Genomic DNA, 21,203 nt, shown 5'->3' on the forward strand with positions numbered 1-21,203 from the left:
TTTCTGGGACTTCCCTGGTTGCACGGTGGTTAAGATCCGCCTGCCACATATAACCTGAGAAAACCATAATTCAAGAAGAAACATGTACCACACTGTTCATTACAGCACTATTTACATTAGCCTGGACATGGAAGAAACCTAAGTGTCCGTCGACAGATGGATGGATAAAGATGTGGCACATATATACAATGGAATATTACTCATCCCTAAAAAGAAACAAAATTGAGTCATTTGTAGTGAGGTGGATGGACCTAGAGTCTTTCATACAGAGTGAAGTAAGTCAGAAAGAGAAAAACAAATACCATATGCTAACACATATATATGGAATATATTTTTTAAAAAACGGTTCTGATGAACCTAGGGGCAGGACAGGAATAAGGACACAGACGTAGAGAATGGACTTGAGGATGCTGGGAGGGGGAAGGGTAAGCTGGGATGAAGTGAGAGAGTGGCATGGACATTTATACACTACCAAATGTAAAACAGATAGCTAGTGGGAATCAGCTGCATAGCACAGGGAGATCAGCTTGGTGCTGTGTGACCACCTAGAGGGGTGGGATAGGGAGGGTGGGAGGGAGACGCAAGAGGGAGGGGATATGGGGATATATGTATACATATAGCTGATCCACTTTGTTATACAGCAGAAACTAACACAACATTGTAAAGCGATTATACTCCAATAAAGATGTTTAAAAGAAAAAAAAAAGAATCCTCCTGCCAATACATGGGACACGGGTTCAAGTCTTGGTCCGGGAAGATCCTACATGTGCCACAACTACTGAGCCCGCATGCTGCAACTACTGAAGCCCACGCACCTAGAGCCCGTGCTCCGCAACGAGAAGCCACCGCAATGAGAAGCCCGTGCACCGCAACGAAGAGTAGCCCCCGCTCGCCACAAGTAGAGAAAGACCGTGCACAGCAATGAAGACCCTACACAGCCAAAAATGAATAAATAAATGAAAAAAAAAAAAAAAAACTCTTTGAAAAAAAAAAAGACAGAAGTTTCTTCTTTCATTTCTTTTGGACCTGGTTCTCTATAACTTTGCAGCATTCTTCCTGTACCTGGAATGTCTCTTCTCTCTTACAGAACTTCAACGCCCTTTCCAAAGTCCTTATAGAACCTTACTGGGTCTTCTTTGCTCCTCCGTGCTCTACTACAGTCTCTCCTCCTGCACCAGTGGGGCCAGGCTCAAGTCCCTAAGGGTAGGAACTGGATTTTTTCATCTTTCTGTCCGAGGGCCTAACTCAGTGCTTAACATTTATTAAGTATAAACTGAATGCTCACAGAACAAATAGAAGACCAAATGTTGAGCCACTAGAAGGCTGAACAGCTTAACAGGCAATAACTCTATCATATTGTCTTCATATAGCTGCCAGTGCTTGCATTTCCAGGTGCTACATAAGCGTCTGTTGCATGCATGCACGCACAGGTACTGAAGTAACCCAAGTATCTACCATTGGAGACTTCCGGTCATTTCCCCATGCAGTAATTCTCAATTGGAACTGAATTAAGACAATCAAGGAACTTCTTTTGTGCTTCCAGACACTCTGTGTATACCTCATGATCACTAATTTGGCAGCCTTGGAATTACTGGTTGCCCGTTCTCTTTCTTCCATTAGGGTGTGTTCAGTGTAGGCAGACTTTTGTCTTATTTAGCTCTCAATTTTCTGTGCCTGGCATTTAGGAGATCTTGGGTAGGTATTTGTTGAACAAAGGAATTTGGAGGAGAAACCTCAGCTACACAACAATGGGGCACCGTGAGCCATTAAGTAGCATCAGACAGTCAGAAAAAGAAAGATGTTCCCTTGCATTGTTTTTTCAAATACTCCATTGCTAAGAAGGTTTACCTGATCAGATATTACTGTCATTTCCATGACGTAAGTTTGAAAGGAGTGAAAGTTTTAGCCGCATTCATCTTATCACCCTGGCTTCAGATCCAGCTTAAGTTACACTATTTTGTTTTCCAAGCTTGCTGTAGGTAGACAGAAAGCCAAAAGACCCCTTGGCATATGACCTCGAGCTTATAAAGCTTTCTGCATTGGGGTAGTCAGGAAGCTGAGGCTGGGAGCCTGCAGCTTGAGATGATAGAAGACAGATGTGAGTGTGGCCTAGCCAACCCATTCGTGGGGACTCACAGCATGCCTGGAAGGGATAACTCTGGATTTCCCTTTTGGAAAGCAAAACCAGGGTTGATAAAGAGGAAGGAGGGGCTTCCCACCTTATATAACGGCCTCATTGTGGGCAGGTGAAGGCTGAACAAATTCTGCATCTGAAAAAGAGGCACTTGTTGGAACAGAGGCCAGAAACCACCTCAGTCTCTTAATAAATAAAACTGTTTAGTGACTAAACAAAAAGTATTTCAATTTAGTAACAAGTAGTGGTATATATTACCAAGACCTTACTCTAGGAAACAGCTTCCTGTTTCAATGTCGAAGAATTAAAATGATTGAACGAAGGTACAGTGGGCTGGGGTGCCGGGCTACTGGAGTTCGAGTTCTGTTTCTACTCTTTAAGAGCTGTGTGACTTTTGGGCAAGTTGCTGCTTAACCTGTCTGCACCTTTGTTCCCCCATCTGCAAAATGGGAATAAAAACAGTTCTGGTCTTATATGGGTCTGTGATTATTAATATGAGTTAATAAATGTTAAGAGCTTAGATAAGTAAATGGCACATTAGTGATATATGTGTTGATGAACTAAGATTAAATCAGGCAAAGATGATTTCTGTTTAAAATTCACTAAGAATGTATCTTTTATAATTATTTTGCATAAAAGTAACATATACTTAGGGCAATCATTCAAATGCAAAGAAAGGAATACGATGAAATGCCAAGCCCTCCTCCTTCATCTAACTACAATACTCAGTTCTGTTCCCCAAAGCCCACTACACTCCTGTTTCTTCCATATATTTGCAGAAAAAAATTTTATTCAGAAACCAACATGTCTACATATAATCTATCCAGTATTCAATACAGTATTATTAAGGGAAATTTGCTAAGGGTAAGTTTTAGGCACTCTCATCACACACACAGAAAAATGGTAACTGTATGAGTAGATGATATGTTAATTAGCTTGAATGAAATAATCATTTCATTACATGTGTATCAAATCATGTTGTACAACTTAAATATATATAACTTTTGTTTAAAAATAAAATTAAAAAGATGAAATACAGAAGTAAAAAAATAAAATTATCATGAATAAGATCACCATACACCTACTGTTCTGCACCTCACCTGGCTTTTTACACTTAACTGTCCATCTTAAGGTTCTCTCCATATCTGAAGATATGAATCTACCTTAGGCTTTTTTTGTGGCTCACTGGCACTTTGTGTAGAAAGACCATGATTTATATAACCAGTCCTCCACCGATGGCATTTGTCTTGTTTCCAGTTTTCTGATACAATACACAATCTGTAATGAACAGCCTTGCGCATCCATCTTACTGCAAGCACACACGTAGGTTAAATCCCTGGAAACGTGTGACTCCTTCTGGGCATGCTCCTCCTCAAATCTGTAACTTTGTGGCATCTTCTGTCTGGAATGTTCTTCCTGCCTCACCATCCTCTGTTCGGAGGATGAATTGTGAGGTCAAGGGTAAGTGCCTTTAAAATTTTAATTACTTGGGCTTCCCTGGTGGCACAGTGGTTGAGAATCTGCCTGCTAATGCAGGGGAACAGGTTCGAGCCCTGGTCCCGGGAGATCCCACATGCCGCGGAGCAACTAGGCCCGTGAGCCACAACTACTGAGCCTGCGCGTTTGGGGCCTGTGCTCCGCAACAAGAGAGGCCGTGATAGTGAGAGGCCCGCGCGCCGCGATGAAGAGTGGCCCCCGCTTGCCACAACTAGAGAAAGCCCTCGCACAGAAACGAAGACCCAACACAGCAAAAAAATAAAATAAATTAATAAACTCCTACCCCCAACATCTTAAAAAAAAATTTTTTTTGATTCCTTTTACCAAACTGTCCTCTAGAAAGCTTGCACTGACTGATTCATCCTTCCACCAACAGTGTATGGGAGTGGCTGTTTCCCAACCTACTCTTGCACCTGCTGACACAGTGTGGTCATCAATTTCTTTTATGTTTGCCAAAATCATAAGTGAAAAATGGTAGTATCTCACTCATGTCAATTTGTGTTTATTTATGAGTGCGGGTGATATATTTTTATATTTATGGGACATTTACACTTTTCTTTGATTTGCTAGTTACTTCCTTTGCCAATTTGTTTTAAATTGAAAATATGAACTGTGTTTAAAACCCTGCTTAAAACCTTTAATGGTGACCCACTGCCTACAGGATAAAGTCTGGAATCCCTAATATAACAAAAAGGGGCCTGTGGTCTGGTCCCTTCTAAGCCTCCTCTCTCATGTACTTGTTACCCATGCCTCAAAATTGATGGTCTAGTAACACCCAGTTGCTTGTGGTTCCGAGTCTGCAACATTTCAACTTCAGTCAAGACTCATGGGGTGACTGGTTGAAGGAATTCCAATTTTCATACAATTCACCTTAGATAAAGAACTATTATGAAACTTCCAACAATTTCTTGGAGTATTTTCTGTTTCTTATTAATCCTATTATCAGAGACCATTTATAAATAATACATCTGTCACGGTTTCTGCTAGTTTAATACTGGTAATGATATCTAGGTATCTTCCAGCTGGCTCTCACTAAATTCTCACTAAAGTTCAATCATTTGATGGGGAAAATGTTCAACTACAAGTGGATTGCAACATTCACACCAGGAGTTTAAAATTAACCATAAAAGAAGAAATTAGTCCAAATAGAGGCCAAAGATCACAAGAGCTTCCCCGAGGGCCACTCTGCACAGACCGTCCCATGCCGGAATATCCTAGACATCCCAGCCTACTCCTCCCTGCTTGATTTCTCACTGACCACACTTAGAACTTAACACCACTACACATCCCTATATTCCAGCCCTGCTGAGGGTGAAGTCATTACCCTCCACATCACATTACAACCTTTCTGGAATGCAAGGGCCAAAAAATATTTACCCCCAATGTGCTCCAGAACCAATTCTCTACCCTAAAGACAAAAGTACAAAGGAAAGAAATGCTACAAACACAGATGTCTGTGGCAGGGTTATTTATAACAACACACACCCAAGGGAATATTTTACAGTCATTAGGAAGGTGACTTGGCTATGAGCAAGAGTTCTACTCCAAGTAACATTAAGTTAAAAAATTAAAATGAGAGCGAGATCAAATTATATTTATGTAATAGGGAAGAACAAACCTGACTCCATATTAGATGTTTCTTTTACTTTAACCTTTGTATTATATTGCTTTTGCTTTGAGTTAAGAATGTTGCTTACAGCCTGAAATACACAGGAGAGCCCATTCTCAAGGCTGTGACCTTTAAGGATATAACACTTTTCCATTCATATAGAGATAAAAAGTTGCAGAACAGAGAACAGTATTTGTCTTGTTGGAAGTTTACAGGACCTTCTCAGACAGCTAAAAGAACAAAGGATTCCTACACCAGGAATTTTGCAACAACCAACCACACCCCTCCCTCACCTTGCCTTTAAAAATGTTTTGCTGAAACCCTAAGGGAGTTCAGGGTTTGGGGAGGCACGAGCCACCCATTCTCCTTGCATGGCCCTGCAATAACCCTTTCTGTGCTCCAAACCCTGACATTTCAGTTTGTTTGGCCTCACTGTGTGTCGGGCACACGAAGTTGAGTTATATTTTGATTTCATCTATGTGAAGTCACTATGAATGAACGTAAGCAGATATGTATAATGATCATAATTTGTAAGCATGCAAGGATGAAGGGTGAATTTTCTATTTTCAAGCTTTAATGGAATCCTTTTATTGAAAAAAAAAATCTCAAGGTTTCTTATTTAGAATCTAGATACAAAATTATGACACTAATTACCTTACATGGGGAGGCAGTTTGTGATAATACCATAACATGATTCTTTCTCTTTTTAGAGATATTTATATATCTACGATTAGCATTCAACACACAAAAGCCCAGTTGTCTTTACAAAACAACCAGAAACTGATGTGACTACAGCCATCATGGAAGGCCCATTATCATGAGTATCTCTGTAAATATCGACCTGACCCAAATCTATCAAGCTTCAGTCATTCATGAGGCAGGCAAGAATGATCCTCATTGTAATGGCAAATTTTCTGTTAATAAATCTTTCCAGTTGTCCATGCATGAAACAGAGTTTTGTGCTACAGTGGAGAAACTGTATACTTTTTTTTTTCACTCAGGAATATATTATTATAAAATGATGTTGTAAAATGACAGTTCATAGTTGCTTCACAGAATCTTCATAGAAACACCTGGAACTGTAATTACCATGCTGCTCAAACTTCCTCATCAAACAACCCCTTCCCAGAGGCTGGGAAGCATTTAAAGGCCCTTTTCACGTGCGCCCTTGACAACCAGGTGCAGTGGTAGGAGGCAGCTTCCTACAATTTCAGAGCCTTTCACGGCTCCCAAGAAGCCAGAGAACATAAATCCTGGTACTATGGAACAAAGCAGCCTTTCCAAGGACACGAAGATGTTGCTATGCCACAGAAGAGACATTCATTCTCTTTAGAAACTCACGCTTGGTTAATTGGAGGACAAAAATAGACTAAATGTTACCACGGGCTTCTAGGCCGAAATTACATCTGCATCTGAACGTCATCAGCTCTCCTGTCTTCCACTCCACAAAGACCTCTCAGAGCACTGCTTAATTATAACTCACTGGGACTAGACAGGAAAGTCCTCTGTGGCGTTTGAGGTTATCACGCAGGTCCTCCCTCCCCAGGTCAGACTGCCACTCAAGGCCGGTTCTCGGTACACAATGCTTTCTTTCATTCATATGATTTCATGAATAGCTCACACAGTTTATACTCTACTCACACATTGCCTCCACTCTAACTCATCCCTGGGCTATAACCAAAAAAGAAGGAAGACCTTTAAAACTGACCTCAGAAACAATTTGATCCATGTGTGGGCTGTGTATTTTCTTATTAAGGTTACCTGATATTTGTTGTAGTCAGACAAGCCCCAAATCATAATTGATTCACTGCCTAATGTCATTCCTCTATCTCCTACAACTTTACAAGGAAACCACCACCACCACAAATCAAGCATCACATAAAGGAAATCATTGTTTTAAAAGACAAGTTAATATACATCATAGAGGTATTGTTCTCTGCCTGAGAAATGCCAGCATTAATCATTGAACACCAAGTCTTATTTCCAATATTATTTTGTTTTCTTAATGGGATCTGCTTTCTGAATTCAAGTGTGTTTAATATCTGTCTACCTAGATATACATACATCTTAAGCTTCTCACTCTTTCTGCTTCCAAGTCACGTGTAACAGTGAAATTTCCGAGCAAAGCCTAGAAGACTTCGATGTGAGACGGGCTTGCATTCAAATCGTTTAGGGCTTTACCACTGACCAGCCATGTGACCCTGGGAAGTTAGTAGCCCTAAGCCATATTATCTTTATGTATAAAACAGATATTCGGAGTAACTGCCCAGGACTAAGGCTGTGAGAACTATATCGATGTTCATTCAGTATCTGCCATGCAGTGGGCACTCAACTATCCCCTACTACCACTGCTATTACTAGTGGTAATATGTTATTATTGTGTTTACAGTGAATAAAGTCCAAGGGAAAAGGTCAAAGAATTCTCGGGAAACACAGAAGGTGAATCTCTACAGGCAGACTTCAGAGACACTGTGGTTCGGTTCCAGACCTCTGCAATCAAGCAAATATCACAATCAAGCAAGCCACATAAATTTTTTTGGTTTCCAAGTGCATATAAAAGTTATGTTTACATTATACTGTAGTCTATTAAGTGTGCAATAGCATTCTAAGAAACAACATACATACTTTCCTTTAAAGATACTTTATTGCTAACCATCACCTGAGCCTTCAGCGAGTCGATCCCTGATCACCGTAACAAATAATAAAAAAGTTTGAAATACTGCACAAATGACCAAAGTGTGACACAGAGACAGGAAGTGAGCAAATGCTGTTTAAAAATGGTGCCAATAGACTTGCTGGACACAGGGTAGCCACAAACCTTCAACCTGCAGAAAATGCATCATCTTCAACACGCAATAAAGCGAAGCATGATGAAACGAGGTGGGGTTATATATTAAAGCGACAGTCGTGAGCGAAGGGTGCACACTGTAATTGGACTGAATAAGGAACTAAAATAGATGCTTGATTTCCAGTGTCCCCAAAGTGAATGATGATTCAGAGAGTCAGGGTGCTTCCGGACTGGAAGCCTGTTAGGGCAGAAATGAGGCTTTTGGTGCACACATACTTATTTAGGTGATGGTGGGAAGGTCCAGCCAAGGGCTAGCCTCAGGGCAGAGGTTGAACCTGCCACCAGAGATCTGAGTCCACTGCCACCATATCGATGGAGCCAGCAAATGACTAAGAATGTAATGGACTGAGGAGACATCAGAGCTTCAGATGGGACAAATGAGTGCTCCCAGAAGGAAAGGGGAGGGAAAGAAGGAGAAGGGAAGGGACGCGAGGAACAAGCATAAAGAAAGAAGAATGTGGTGAGCCCAGCCGGGAAGCGCTCAGGGCCAGTGGAGCATGGCCGTCAGGGCTGGTCCAGGGAGAGGTGGCGGCAGAGCGTGAGATGTGCTCCTGGAGGGCCTGGAGGTGCGGAAGGCATTGTGCTTGCTGGCCTGGGAGCTGCCCAGGGTCACAGACAAGAACTGCGGGGAGAGGTGTCGAAGGAAGACAGAATCCATGATTAGCCAAAGAAACTGGCCCTGGGACAGAATTTCCAATCAAGACAACCAGCAGAAGTGTGGGAGAGGAGAGAGGCACACAATATGAGGGCTGGGAACAAAGAAATTTACTTCTGTAAAGATGCTAAGGGACTCAACCACCATTAATGGATTCAACTGAAATGGCAGACAGTTGAGGGCTGTTTGAATGTTTTTATGAGTCTCAGTCCCGATGGCTCTTTCCACTATGCCTTACAAGTTAACTGGCACTTCTACTGTGCTTGCAGAACAGAACTGGCCTCAGGGTCTGCAACTTGTGTCCATTCTCCCTGCCTTGCCTGGCACGGGCCCACCTCATGCTTATTATCCTGGCAGAAATAGTAATGGCATCTCATTTTACTGTCAAAGATGCCCAGGTATGGAAAATAAAGTACACGGTATCCTGCCTACGTCTTTCTCTACTTTTGAGCATTCTGACTTGCTACAGAGATCGGATTTTCAGATTACATGCTCGTTGTTTTTTCCCCCAAGAACACCTCTTCATACATCAGTATTTTTGCCTACGATGCAGCAAAGGAAAAACAGGATGAAGCACTTCCTCAGGGGCCACTGTGTGTGTCCATTCAATTGTAAATTCTTAGAGAAGAGGAAATACTGTAGTGACCTAACTTGTTGGTACCTAGGAAAACACGGCGTAAACTCCAGCTTTGTGGGATTGTACGACGTGTCTAAAAGCAAACTCTTACACCCAGTACCTGAACAAACATTCCCAAAATCTAAGAGGAGCTCATCAGAATTGTCATCTGAGACATACACACACCATCCAAAAACTGAAACTATGAAATAAGAAGTCTTTTGTTCCTCTTGGATGTTTGTTTACTTTTTAATGCATTTCTAGAAAAGAAATAATGGTAGATAAAACTTACAACAAATTTACTACGTGCAAGGTATGATTCTAAGAGCTTCCACAACTAATTATTTTTTCCACCCTCACAGCTTTAGGAAGTGTCGGTTTTATTCCTATTTTAGTTGAGGGAACTGAACTCAGACAGTACAAACAACCTGCCTGAGATAACTCAGCAGTCAGGCTGTGGGGTCTGTGCCCTAACCACTGGTCCACATGACCTCCTCACATAGAACTCCAGATTATCTTGGAAGTCAGTGGCCAAGCAGACACCTTATGACAAACGCTGTAAGGCTTGTGTCCTTTCAGAATCAGTTCTGCAAATGTCTAGCCCTAAATCTAGCCCCTGCTCCAGAGGCCTGCATGGTCACTGTCTGCTTACCTAATCCATGCACCTTTTGTTTCTATGTACCAAATAGCAGAAAGACATCTTGTTCTACTGCAAACATAAATGTAATGGTTTTGAATGGTACTTGTTTGCAGCCAGTGTCAATTTATTCTTTCTTAGCCATTCAACAAACAGGAAGTGTCTGTGGTGTACATGGCACTGAACTAGATACTGTGTGATACAAAGATGGGTAAGCTGTTAACCCCTGCCTCTAAGGGCATTCAAGAAAGACGTTAGGACCTCCAGGGTCGGTGCCTATTGATGAGATTCTCTTCCTTCACATTTCAGCTTTCTAGAGGTAAGTCAGAAAAGGAAAGTGTCCTGTCACATCACTGTTCAATGCAGATGAATGATAAACGTTTCAAAGCATCTGAATTATGAGTTCCCACACTCATGGACCCGAAATGCAATGTAAGTGCTAAGATTCCAGGTTAAGTTCAAGTTCCAACTCTTCCATTTCTAACTGGAAAGTATTTAGCTGCTCTAAGCCTCAGTTTCTTCACCTGCCAAATGGGCTTGATCACACTATGTAGGTCTGTTGTGAAAGTAAAGTAATAACACCTGGACAGGGTCATGCATGTGTCACATTCACAGAAAATCCAACAGATTATAGCAACTGCTGTTGTTGTTGTCAATATAAAATTGTTAAAGCACAGTCTACCTGGAAAGAAGGGAATAAGGAGCACCTGCAGTTTTCTTAGACCCCAACAATGGAGGTAGCTGGCTTCCAAAACTGGCACCCAATGAACCATGCTCCTGGCACTCACACCCTTGCTTCGTTTGCTCCAACAATGAGTCTGGGCTGCTCCTGTGACTTGTTTTAAGCAACAGAATACTGCAAATGGGATACTGCACCAATTCTGGACTTGAGTCTTAACAGGCCTGGCAGCTTTTACTTTCACATTCTTGGGGGCCCTGAGTCATCCTGCTGGAGAGACCACGGGAAAAGACCACACGGACTGGCACTGAGAATACCTGGAGGAGAGAGGCCTAGCTCTCCCCACGGCCTGGTTAGTCTCCAAATGACTCCAATCCCATCTGCCTGCAAACACGTGAGAGACCCCAAGCGACACCAGCTGAGCCCAGTCACAGGACATAATATAACTGAGTTTGTTGCTTTAAGCCACTAAGTTTGGGGGTGTTTGGTCCCATAGCAACACATAACCCAAGCAACAGTGCTGCCCAAATAACCTGACCTGTGTATAGCTCTGAGAAACTGAAAAGCATTCGTGGATGATGGCAAGTTCTTCCAAGGCCGGGACCTTCCAGCTTATGCTTCAATCACTGTCCTCACCTCTCGCCTTTCAGACCTATTAAACAGAGGACCTCAACAATACGGTGGGCTGGTCACCGCATTCGGGTACCCACTACATCAGGTGCTCTACTTAATGTTGGGGGACAGAGAGGCAAAGGCAGGATCGCTGTCATCAAGGACCATATAGTCTTGACATGCAAGTAAAGAGTGCTGGATAACATTCACGTTGAGAGGTAACAATGATATCTTTACAATCCCCACTCCGGGAGGGTGCCGATTCCCACAACCTTTAGCCTGTACCTCCTAGAGATGTCCTTTAAAAATAGGGCCTCTACACTTCCCTGGTGGCGCAGTGGTTAAGAATCCACCTGCCAATGCAGAGGACATGGGTTTGAGCCCTGGTCCGGGAAGATGCCACATGCCACGGAGCAACTAAGCCCATGAGCCACAACTACTGAGCCTGTGCTCTAGAGCCTGAGAGCCACAACTACTGAGTGCTCGTGCCACAACTACTCAAGCCCACGTGCCTAGAGCCCATGTTGAGCAACAAGAGAAGCCACCGCAGTGAGAAGCTCGCACACCAACACGAAGAGTAGCCCCCACTCGCCACAACTAGAGAAAAGCCCGTGCGCAGCAACGAAGACACAACGCGGCCAAAAATAAATAAATAAGATAAATTCATTAAAAAAAAATAAAAACCGGGGCTTCCCTGATGGCGCAGTGGTTGAGAATCTGCCTGCCAATGCAGCGGATACGGGTTCGAGCCCTGGTCTGGGAAGATCCCACATGCCACGGAGCAGCTGGGCCCGTGGGCCACAACTACTGAGCCTGCGCGTCTGGAGCCTGTGCTCCGCAACAAGAGAGGCCGCGACAGTGAGAGGCCCGCGCACCGCGATGAAGAGTGGCCCCCCACTTGCCACAACTAGAGAAAGCCCTCGCACAGAAACGAAGACCCAACACAGCCAAAAATAAATAAATAAAGTTATTTTAAAAAAATAATAATAAAAAAATAAAAACCGGAAGAAAAAAACTCTTAAAAAAAAAATAGGGCCTCTAAGTCTACTTTGCCTTCTAACCTCTAGATGTTCCCTTTGTGGGTCATGATGGATACGCAGGTAAGAAGATTCTGTGCCTGTCCATGCTCGTTCTTTTTTTAAAGAAACTGAGTTTTCCAATCATACAAAGAGAACTGTGATCCAGCCAGGTGCTGAAAGCTACACGACTTGAAGATTTCTTATTAAAATCAGATGCTCAACAGTGCTCTGACTGTTTGCATGTCTGTTTTTCCTAGTCATGAGACTTGTCATCACTGAAAAATGCGTGGAAATACAGTTATTTGGCCTCACAGTCAGTGCGCTGGTGCTTCTATTCCCCTTGGAATGCCAAAGCCATATTAAGGTGAACTCTGCATCTTGACACAGTCCAACCAATCTCAAACAAAAAAACGCCTCCCTCAAGCTCTACCCCCCGTTTGGTGATTATATTTCTCCTCCCTCCCAGCCAAACTCCTTAAAAGAAGTCTGCTTCCTGAACTCTCACTCACACCATAACCATATGCTTTCTAAACTCCCAGCCATACAGCTTCCCCGAAACTGTCCTCCACAGGGGCACCAGCGATGAGTTGTCACTGGACACTCCAGACACTTCTCAGTCCTGACCATCTTGCCGGGATCTGGCAGAGTGGACCCTCCTCCTTTCTTGAACTCTCTCCTGCTCTGGTCAGGAGATACCAATGGCCCCCTCCTGGTTTTCCTCCTAACTCTCTGGTGGGCCTTATCTGCCTTCCCAGTAGACTCTGCTGCTGCCTGTGTTCATAACGTACAGGTCAGTGGTCCTCAGGGGGCTGCCACAGCCCCTCTTTGCTTCCCATGTCAAATTCTCCTTCGGAGCTTTCATCCCATGGCTTCAACAAATATCCCTCCAACTGGGGTATCTTGGAACCACGTGAAAGGAGGCATGCCCCCAAATAAAAGCTCATTTTTCCCATAAACCCGATGTAGTGTGTGGTACCTCTATCCAACGGCATGTCACTGCTCAGAGAGAAACAAGAGCGTGGTTCTTATTCTTCCTTTATCCTCCACTTCCAACCTGTAATCACGTCCTGCTCATTCTGTCTCCTAAATATCCCTTGCAACTGTTCACAGCCTGTAGCTCCTAATGCCACTCTTTTAGCCTAGGTTATCTTCATCTCTCCCCAACAGTAATAATTAACCACCTGCTAACCAGTTTCCTTGTTACCAGAATCAACAGACACACTTAATATTCCGCTGGATGTGACAGCAACGAGGTATCTTCTTAATTCTCTCACAAGTAAATTTTCTCTCATTACAGACACAAATATATGGAAGAAGTTATATTAACAACTTGAAAATAACATTGGGTACCACTCCAAACTTTTCCCATAGCATAGAGAATGATCATTCAAAAAGGCAAGTCTTCTGATAGCTTCATCAGGATAATGCATCAGGATAAAGCCCAGACTCCACGACGTTCTACTAAGAACTTTTATGAGCAGACCCTTACCCACCTCTTCAACCTCATCTCTCAGTACTCTGTACTCCTCCCTGCCCAACAGTCCTTTCCAAACCAGCACCTCTTTCCAAGCTATAGATTGCCAATCTCTCCTCCTCTCTTTTCCAGGCTTTCTTACATCCTGTTCTTTCCACTGGGAGAGAAGACTTCCTCACATTCACTGCCTAATTCCTTGGTTAAACATTCATTTCTCTAGGAAACCTTTCCTGGTAAATTATAGCTCAGTTGGGTTTGTCTCCTTTGAGCTCCTGGAGCCCCTGCACATCTTCTGTCGCTTATACTTTGTTGTAAGTATTGGCTTAACTACCCGTTTTTCCCTCAAGACCATAACCTCTGGGAGATGTCTGTGTGCACTGTTACCTTTTTTTAGCGACGGTAGCAGTGCTTGGCAAATACATAAGCGCAACATGCCAAGTGGGTATCGTTTCTGAACTCCCTATGGTTTACAGAAGTCTGAAATCCTAGCCTCTGGCCAGGTAGATATCCTCAGCCCATCCCATACTCCTTGCTTTCCATTCTCCAGCCACTGGTCATCCTTGCTTTCCTAGCTGGCTGACCCCTGCTTCTTCCACCACAGGGCCTTTGCACATGCTGTTTCTGCTACCTGGAAGGCTAATTTTCTAAATTCCTATGCCTCCTTCAGAGCCCAGCTCAAACTTCTCCTTCTTAGGAAAGTTTCCCTGCTCCCTCAAGCCCCGCCCCCCTCATTCTTTCAAGTAGCATCCCTTCACTGTCCTTATCACAGCTGTGATCTTAACCTTTACTCTTGTAATTTGACTGTCTCTCCAGAGACACCGTGCATGCCATGAGCTCACCAACAAGGGTCTGGTTTCCGCTTGCAGTCATACTCCCACGGCCAGTTTCAGTAAGTGGTAGGCACTCCGGAAAAGGTTTTTATTTTTAATTTTTTTGCTCAAGGCCCTAGGGGTGCAGGAAAGCTTAGAAGCACAAGGCGAATTTTGGCACGTTGTAGACTTCCAGGGCCAACTCTTGCAGCTTATGATTTTCTTTCAAGAGGAAATAAAAGCATAACTCGGTGGCGTCTTCACAGCTTATTCCTGCCAGTTCTGCTTTTCTATAAATACAATCCTCATTTCCAAGGAATCTGGATAAGATGGCTGCAGCTGACTATTTTGGGGAGGCCCTGTCAATTCTATTTCAGAGGGGATGTTGTCATCTGTCTTTGCTCCTGGGGCAGGTGTGGAACGTGTCGTGGACCCCTGTTGCTGATTCCAGAGAAGAAATTGGACATGTCAGGCTAATTGCTTCACAGGCCCTGGACAGAGCCTCTGAGGACAGGCTGAAAGGCATGTTGAGATCTCCCCGAGGACCCATTATTTTACGTTCTATCCATTACTGTTTTACTCCTACTGTCGTGTGATGCGGGGATGCTTCTGAGAGAAGCATTTTGTCCTGCAGTGTTTTCTCCACCAGAGTTCAGTGCTGAAGGCCGTTTAAGGACACCAGCTTCCAGCTTACGATAGGAAGATGTCTGAGCAGCATGGGACACGGAAATCGGTCTTTGAAAAATTCATGTAATTGTTGATGCCAAAGTTAAGGAAAATGTTGACATCATAATTTTCCAATGTAGTTTTCTTATTGCTACTACGACTTACAAAGCAAGATTTCTGGGTGCACCTTTGAAAATGCTGCATACACAGACACATACATCTTGTAACTTGAGTTACAGTAAAACTACAGTATAGCTAATTCCGGCAAATTATAAAGGTAACTAACTCACTGTGGAAATAATAACAGGCCAAGTATGCCTTGTATTAATGTCCTTTTGTGTAATCAAGAAAGCACACAACTTTAAATACAAATACATAATATAAATGTAATATCTGGACTTATTCTTTGTATTTAAAATTGTGGAAATTATTGTACATATGAAAGGACATTATAGACACACACATATAAGACAAGTAAATGCATAACAGCTAAAACTGGCCAACCAATTAATATTCCCACAGTCAACCCTCTTGTATATTTAATATTCGACTCGTATCCACGCATAGGAAAGTCTATACTTCAAAGTACTATTTGAACATATATACAATTTATCATGTTAAGCATCCTTAAATTGTCAGCATTTTTCTCCTTGGAGCTAAAAGCTAGCACAGAAAGTCTCTCCTTATTTCCAAAAATAAGGAATAATATTTCTGAATCCAGTTAAGAACAAAAGATACTACAGTGTAAACCACTGATTTCAAAAAACCTAGAATAGCTTGTTATATCATAGAACCATCCATCACGATATATAGATATGCTATAGCCTATCCTCTATTTTCTCTAATTCAGGAGCTGAATATGTCTCTTTAAAATAAAACCACATACAAAAAAATACAATACAATAAAACCACATACAAATATGGCATTCGGTTGCCAAATTAATCAGTTTGGCCCTCGAGATCACAAGAACTTGCTAAGAATAGTTAATAATAAGAAGGATTAAAGCTGCAACTTTGCCTGTCTCATGTCTTAATTCTTTCTCTCAAAAGTTTTAAATGAAAACATTTTCAGACTTTTAATGGTTCATGAGTAGTTTGATGCCATTGTACTTGCATCCATCAAAGGACAAGTTCTCCAACATCTTTTTTGTTTTTTTTGGCTGCATTGGGTCTTCGTTGCTGCATGCGGGGCTACTCATTGCAGTGGCTTCTCTTGTTGCAGAGCACGGGTTCTAGGTGCGTGGGCTTCGGTAGTTGTGGCTCGTGGGCTCTAGGGCACAGGCTCAGTAGTTGTGGCGCACAGGCTTAGTTACTCTGTGGCATGTGGGATCTTCCTGGACCAGGGCTTGAACCTGTGTCCCCTGCATTGGCAAGCGGATTCTTAACCACTGCATCACCAGGGAAGCCCTCCGACACCTTAAAAAGTCTGCATGATGGTTCAGGTGCCATTTCACATGAGAAGCACCAGACCTTCGCCCTGTGGTCTTGCCAAATGGACTAAGCAAAGCTCTTGAATGCCAGGAGGAAATGCATCTACCACACCGTCATTCAGGAATTCATGCTGATAAATGGCAATTATTTAAATGGATGTTTGTATTATTACAAACCATTTTCATAGCAAAGCCAGGAAGACCATCGTAAAGGAACTTGTGGAATCTTTTTTTCTTTTTTTTTTGCGGTACGCGGGCCTCTCACTGTTGTGGCCTCTCCCGTTGCGGAGCACAGGCTCCGGACGCACAGATTCAGCGGCCATGACGCACGGGCCCAGCCGCTCTGCGCCACGTGGGATCTTCCCGGACCGGGGCACGAACCCGTGTGCCCTGCATCGGCAGGCGGACTCTCAACCACTGCGCCACCAGGGAAGCCCGGAACTTGTGGAATCTTTATTGTTATTTTTTCCAGTGCTTACAGAACATTCCCTTCTTCTTTCCTGCTCACATGTCTTACCCCTCACTCTGCCTGAAAATATATTTCATTTAGATTTCTCCTCTCCAAGGCAATGATATAAGTGCCCTATTCTGTTTCACTCTTAGGTGATACTGAGGAGTCATCCATTTAGAGTTTTCCTTGCATGTAAATCTCTCAGTAGTGTTTAGAAATATGTAAGTGACCTACACATTTTATGACACCTTAACACGTCTGTACAACGATCAAAAGGGAGAATGTAGTCAGGTGAAGAGTGGGGTGTAGTCAGGTAAATGTCAGCGGGGTGACAATTTAGAAATTCATGGAATTCAGAGGCTCACTGTAATCTCAGGAATGAACAAATCATATACAGCCACAGGGCACGGAGGTTTCCATCTCAGAAACAGTCAGAAAGCATGAAACTGGGGATGTCTACCATGAGACCTGTTTCAGTTTCCAAGACTTTTCGCAACGTTCCTATGTTTGTTCTCCTCTTTCATTCCGCAAAGCAGCTAGCATGAAAATTCTCAGACTTGTGGACGAGTATTCATGTACAAGAAGCAGATCATCGCCTATTTCACAGTTTAGACGTGAGCCAAAGCGGGGAGAGGATCAAGAAATAGAGGAGGTGATGATTCTGAGGAAGAGGGAGGACAGGCTGAATTTTTGAGGACATAGAGGAGGAAGGAAATAAAAGCCCCAGAGTATCCCTGGAATGACCCGGGTACATAAATACCAAAATCAGGACAAAACAAAAAGAATCTGCACGGCTCCTCCATCACCTCACGTCAAACCCGACAGGGTCAAATCAGAATTCTTCACTTTTCTTTCCCTGTACCTCTCCCTCTGCAATACTCTTGCTTATTAAAAAATATCCACATAACGTGCCGCCATAAACACCCCACAAATACTAAGTCACGTAAGGTACTAGTCTCACCCCTATCTTACAGGTGGGAAACAGGTACAGAGTTAAATTGAGCAAGGCCATGCAGCCACCAAGTTTCAGAGCTGGGACTTGAACTCATACAGTCTGACTGCAGAGTCTGTGCTCTTCACACCCCTGCCAGGCTCACTTTACCCAGATTCCTTTGCTGTCCACTAGGCTATGAACTATATAGTTATCTTTGTCAGTACAATGATGCTTCACTTACTCAAGCTTCTGTCTCCATGAAATAACCTATTCCTATCTGCCAATAACCATATATAACTTACTTTCTGCTCCTGTGTTAATTTTTATGGGAGCGGGGAAAATAGGGATGAAAAATGAGAAATGGACTGTCAACGCTAGAATGAAAGCATACAGGTATGGGAAAGGTGGAGCTCTAAGTTCAGCTGTTTATAGATCAAACAGAAGTGGTGGTTTTATAAATTGCAAAGCAACAACCAAAAACCTGAGCCATGAGAACACACATAGGATCTAAAAGCCATTCTCCATCATTCTGAAGGATTACTAAACACAAGAGCAAAATGCTAAGGCTGGATTCTCTTCCTTTGGTTCCGACAGCCTGGGGTAATTAAATTCTACCAATGAACGTACAGAGCTGAAGTCAACAAATGCCCGATGAGAAACAAAGGAAAACATAATCTTACCTGCAGACGTGTGTTTGAACTTTTCACTCTTCTTTTTCCTCCATTTCCAAGGCTTGAAAATCCTTCCCAGGTTGGCAAACTTACTCCTCCTCCGGATGGGTGGGGTGTGGGTACCCGGGACAAGGGAGTCAGATCGCATTGCCGCCAGCCTCTCCACTTCCTCAGCTTGTTTCCCCGAGGAAGAGATGGAAAAGAGCGAGAGAAGGAAAAGCGTTAAAATGGGAGCCTCACAGATGGCCAATGCTTGCCATGGTTACAGATAACAGAAACCACATGACCCAACTCCCGCTTCTCTTTCTGCCTTTTGGAATGGAAGTCATACCAACGTGTTCTAAAGGCTGGTGACAGTCACCCCAACCCTAGGAATTTGGAGCACCCCAACCAAATCTGCCCAGCCTTCACCTAGGCTTCAGCAGAAGGATGAGGTGTTGGAGGAGGAACAGAGCGCCCCTGACCCATCGCAGCCTCCCCTACGAGGCAGGGACAGGGCATCCGAAGAGTCAAATGACAGTCAGTGTAGCTATTGGTCCAGCACTTTCTCAAATAAGACTTGGCAGATGCCATCACTATAACACCGTCAGCTAAGAGGAGGGAGAAAACATTTATCAACCGTCTATTCCAGTGCCAGCATCTCCACCACCCACAATGCGCTTTCCTACAACCACGTTTCACCCAGACCTGCAGAAGCGCTACAATCTACTGAATGAGTGCCTCCACCTTAAAATCCACTGACCATTTTTAGAAACACTTACACCTCATGAGATTTTACAACTGTCTTAATTCCTCTAGGTCTTTTTGTTCCTGGTGCTTTGCTTTAATTAAAAAAAAAAAAAAATTCCTGTAAATTGAGAGTTGAGCGCAACATTGGGTACCATCTAGACTAATCCCAACGGCTTGACATTTTGAGGACATGAAGACCTTCAAACTCATAATGCCCAGGGGACCCTTTCTTAAGGGCCTCAATCACTCTGACCGCTTATCACTTGGAATAAAACTCTGTTCTGACGTACATGAGCATCTATAGATCTCAGGGAGGTAAAGAGACCCTGACTTGAATTTTTATGACAGGCATAATCAGAGAAAATAACCTCCTTGGCGAAATCAAGGCAGGTGGGAGGGACTCGCCGTTCCAGAAAGTCCAATTACATCTAGAGCTGCGGCCAACCCAGAACCACTCTGCTGGGCCTCTTGACACCATCCTTCAGAAAAATTTCCTGGACTTTGCAACACAGGCTGCTCTTGGAATCTCGATCTTACAGCCTGATGTTCTACCTGCTACCATCCAATATGGTTTTAACCAGGAGATTCAATCATTCAACAGATACATATGGAACCCTCAACCATATGCCGGGCCATGTGCAACGGTGACAGATGACGACAGGTTGACAAAGGCTCCTGGGCAAGATGGAAAGGAAGTAGATGAATTTGACTGACATCTGGGAAGCCAAGAGTCAACAGGACCCGGGACTGACTGGGTGGATGAGGGAGAGGAGGCAGATCATTCCTGATGGCCACGTTCACATCGGCGGAGTGGCCCCCTTCATTCACGGAAGCTGGGAACGTAGGGGGCATAAATTTGGGGGGGAAGGCAGTAATGATTTGGACATATTGCATGGCGAAGGCACTTTGAACTTTTTAAAAAATTAATTAACTAATTATTTATTTTTGGCTGTGTTGGGTCTTCATTGCCGTGCACGGGATTTCCCTAGTTGCGGCGAGCGGGGGGCTACTCTTCGTTGCAGTGCGCAGGCTTCTCAGTGCGGTGGCTTCTCTTGTTGTGGGGCATGACCTGTAGGTGCGTGGGCTTCAGTAGTTGTGGCACACGGGCTCAGTGGTTGTGGCTCGCGGGCTCTAGAGCACAGGCTCAGTAGTTGTGGCGCACGGGCTTAGTTGCTCTGTGGCATGTGAGATCTTCCCGGACCGGGGCAAGAACCCGTGTCCCCTGCATTGGCAGGCGGATTCTTAACCACTGCGCAACCAGGGAAGCCCGCTTTGAACTTTTGACTTGACATGGTTCAATGCATGGGTAAGCCCCTCTTTTCAATCATTGTCTTAAGTGACCACTTAACAGTGCGCCGGACACTGATTATTTCTGGAGCAGATGCACAGAAGAGCTGGACATGGTTGAGCAGACTCTAGCAGAAGAGACAGAGGCATCAGTGTGGAAAACTGCTGTGACGGGGGACCTCCGCCAAATTCAACGGAGGCAAAGAGGGGAAGCTGACTCTGCTTCACAGAGTTGGAAAACACCCCCCACCCCGGTCGTGCCATGTACCATTTGGGGCTAGATTTTGAAAGAAAAGGAACTGTTCTCCCCACGTGAGGAAGAGAGAGGAGAGATCCAAAAGGAACAGAGAGGCCTGAAAGAACATGGCATGTCTGGGAGCTTCAAGAAGCCCAGAGAAACCCGGAGTGTCAGCCAAGATGGGGAACCAGAGGTGAGAGGTGCGAGA

At 43.8% G+C, this 21,203-nt stretch overlaps 1 protein-coding gene across 1 annotated transcript in view; it reads right to left on the reverse strand.

Annotated features, from left to right (window-relative positions):
* Nucleotides 1–21,203, reverse strand: part of PHACTR1 (phosphatase and actin regulator 1) — a 561,450-nt gene that overhangs the window by 191,776 nt on the left and 348,471 nt on the right. Inside the window, exon 4 of the mRNA XM_007446414.1 lies at nt 18,751–18,915. Coding sequence (XP_007446476.1) covers nt 18,751–18,915 — 165 coding nt within the window. The remainder of the gene's footprint in view (nt 1–18,750; nt 18,916–21,203) is intronic.

This window comes from Lipotes vexillifer, unplaced genomic scaffold, assembly GCF_000442215.2.
Source record: "Lipotes vexillifer unplaced genomic scaffold, Lipotes_vexillifer_v1.1 scaffold1154, whole genome shotgun sequence".
In the NCBI taxonomy this organism is placed as follows: domain Eukaryota; kingdom Metazoa; phylum Chordata; class Mammalia; order Artiodactyla; family Lipotidae; genus Lipotes; species Lipotes vexillifer.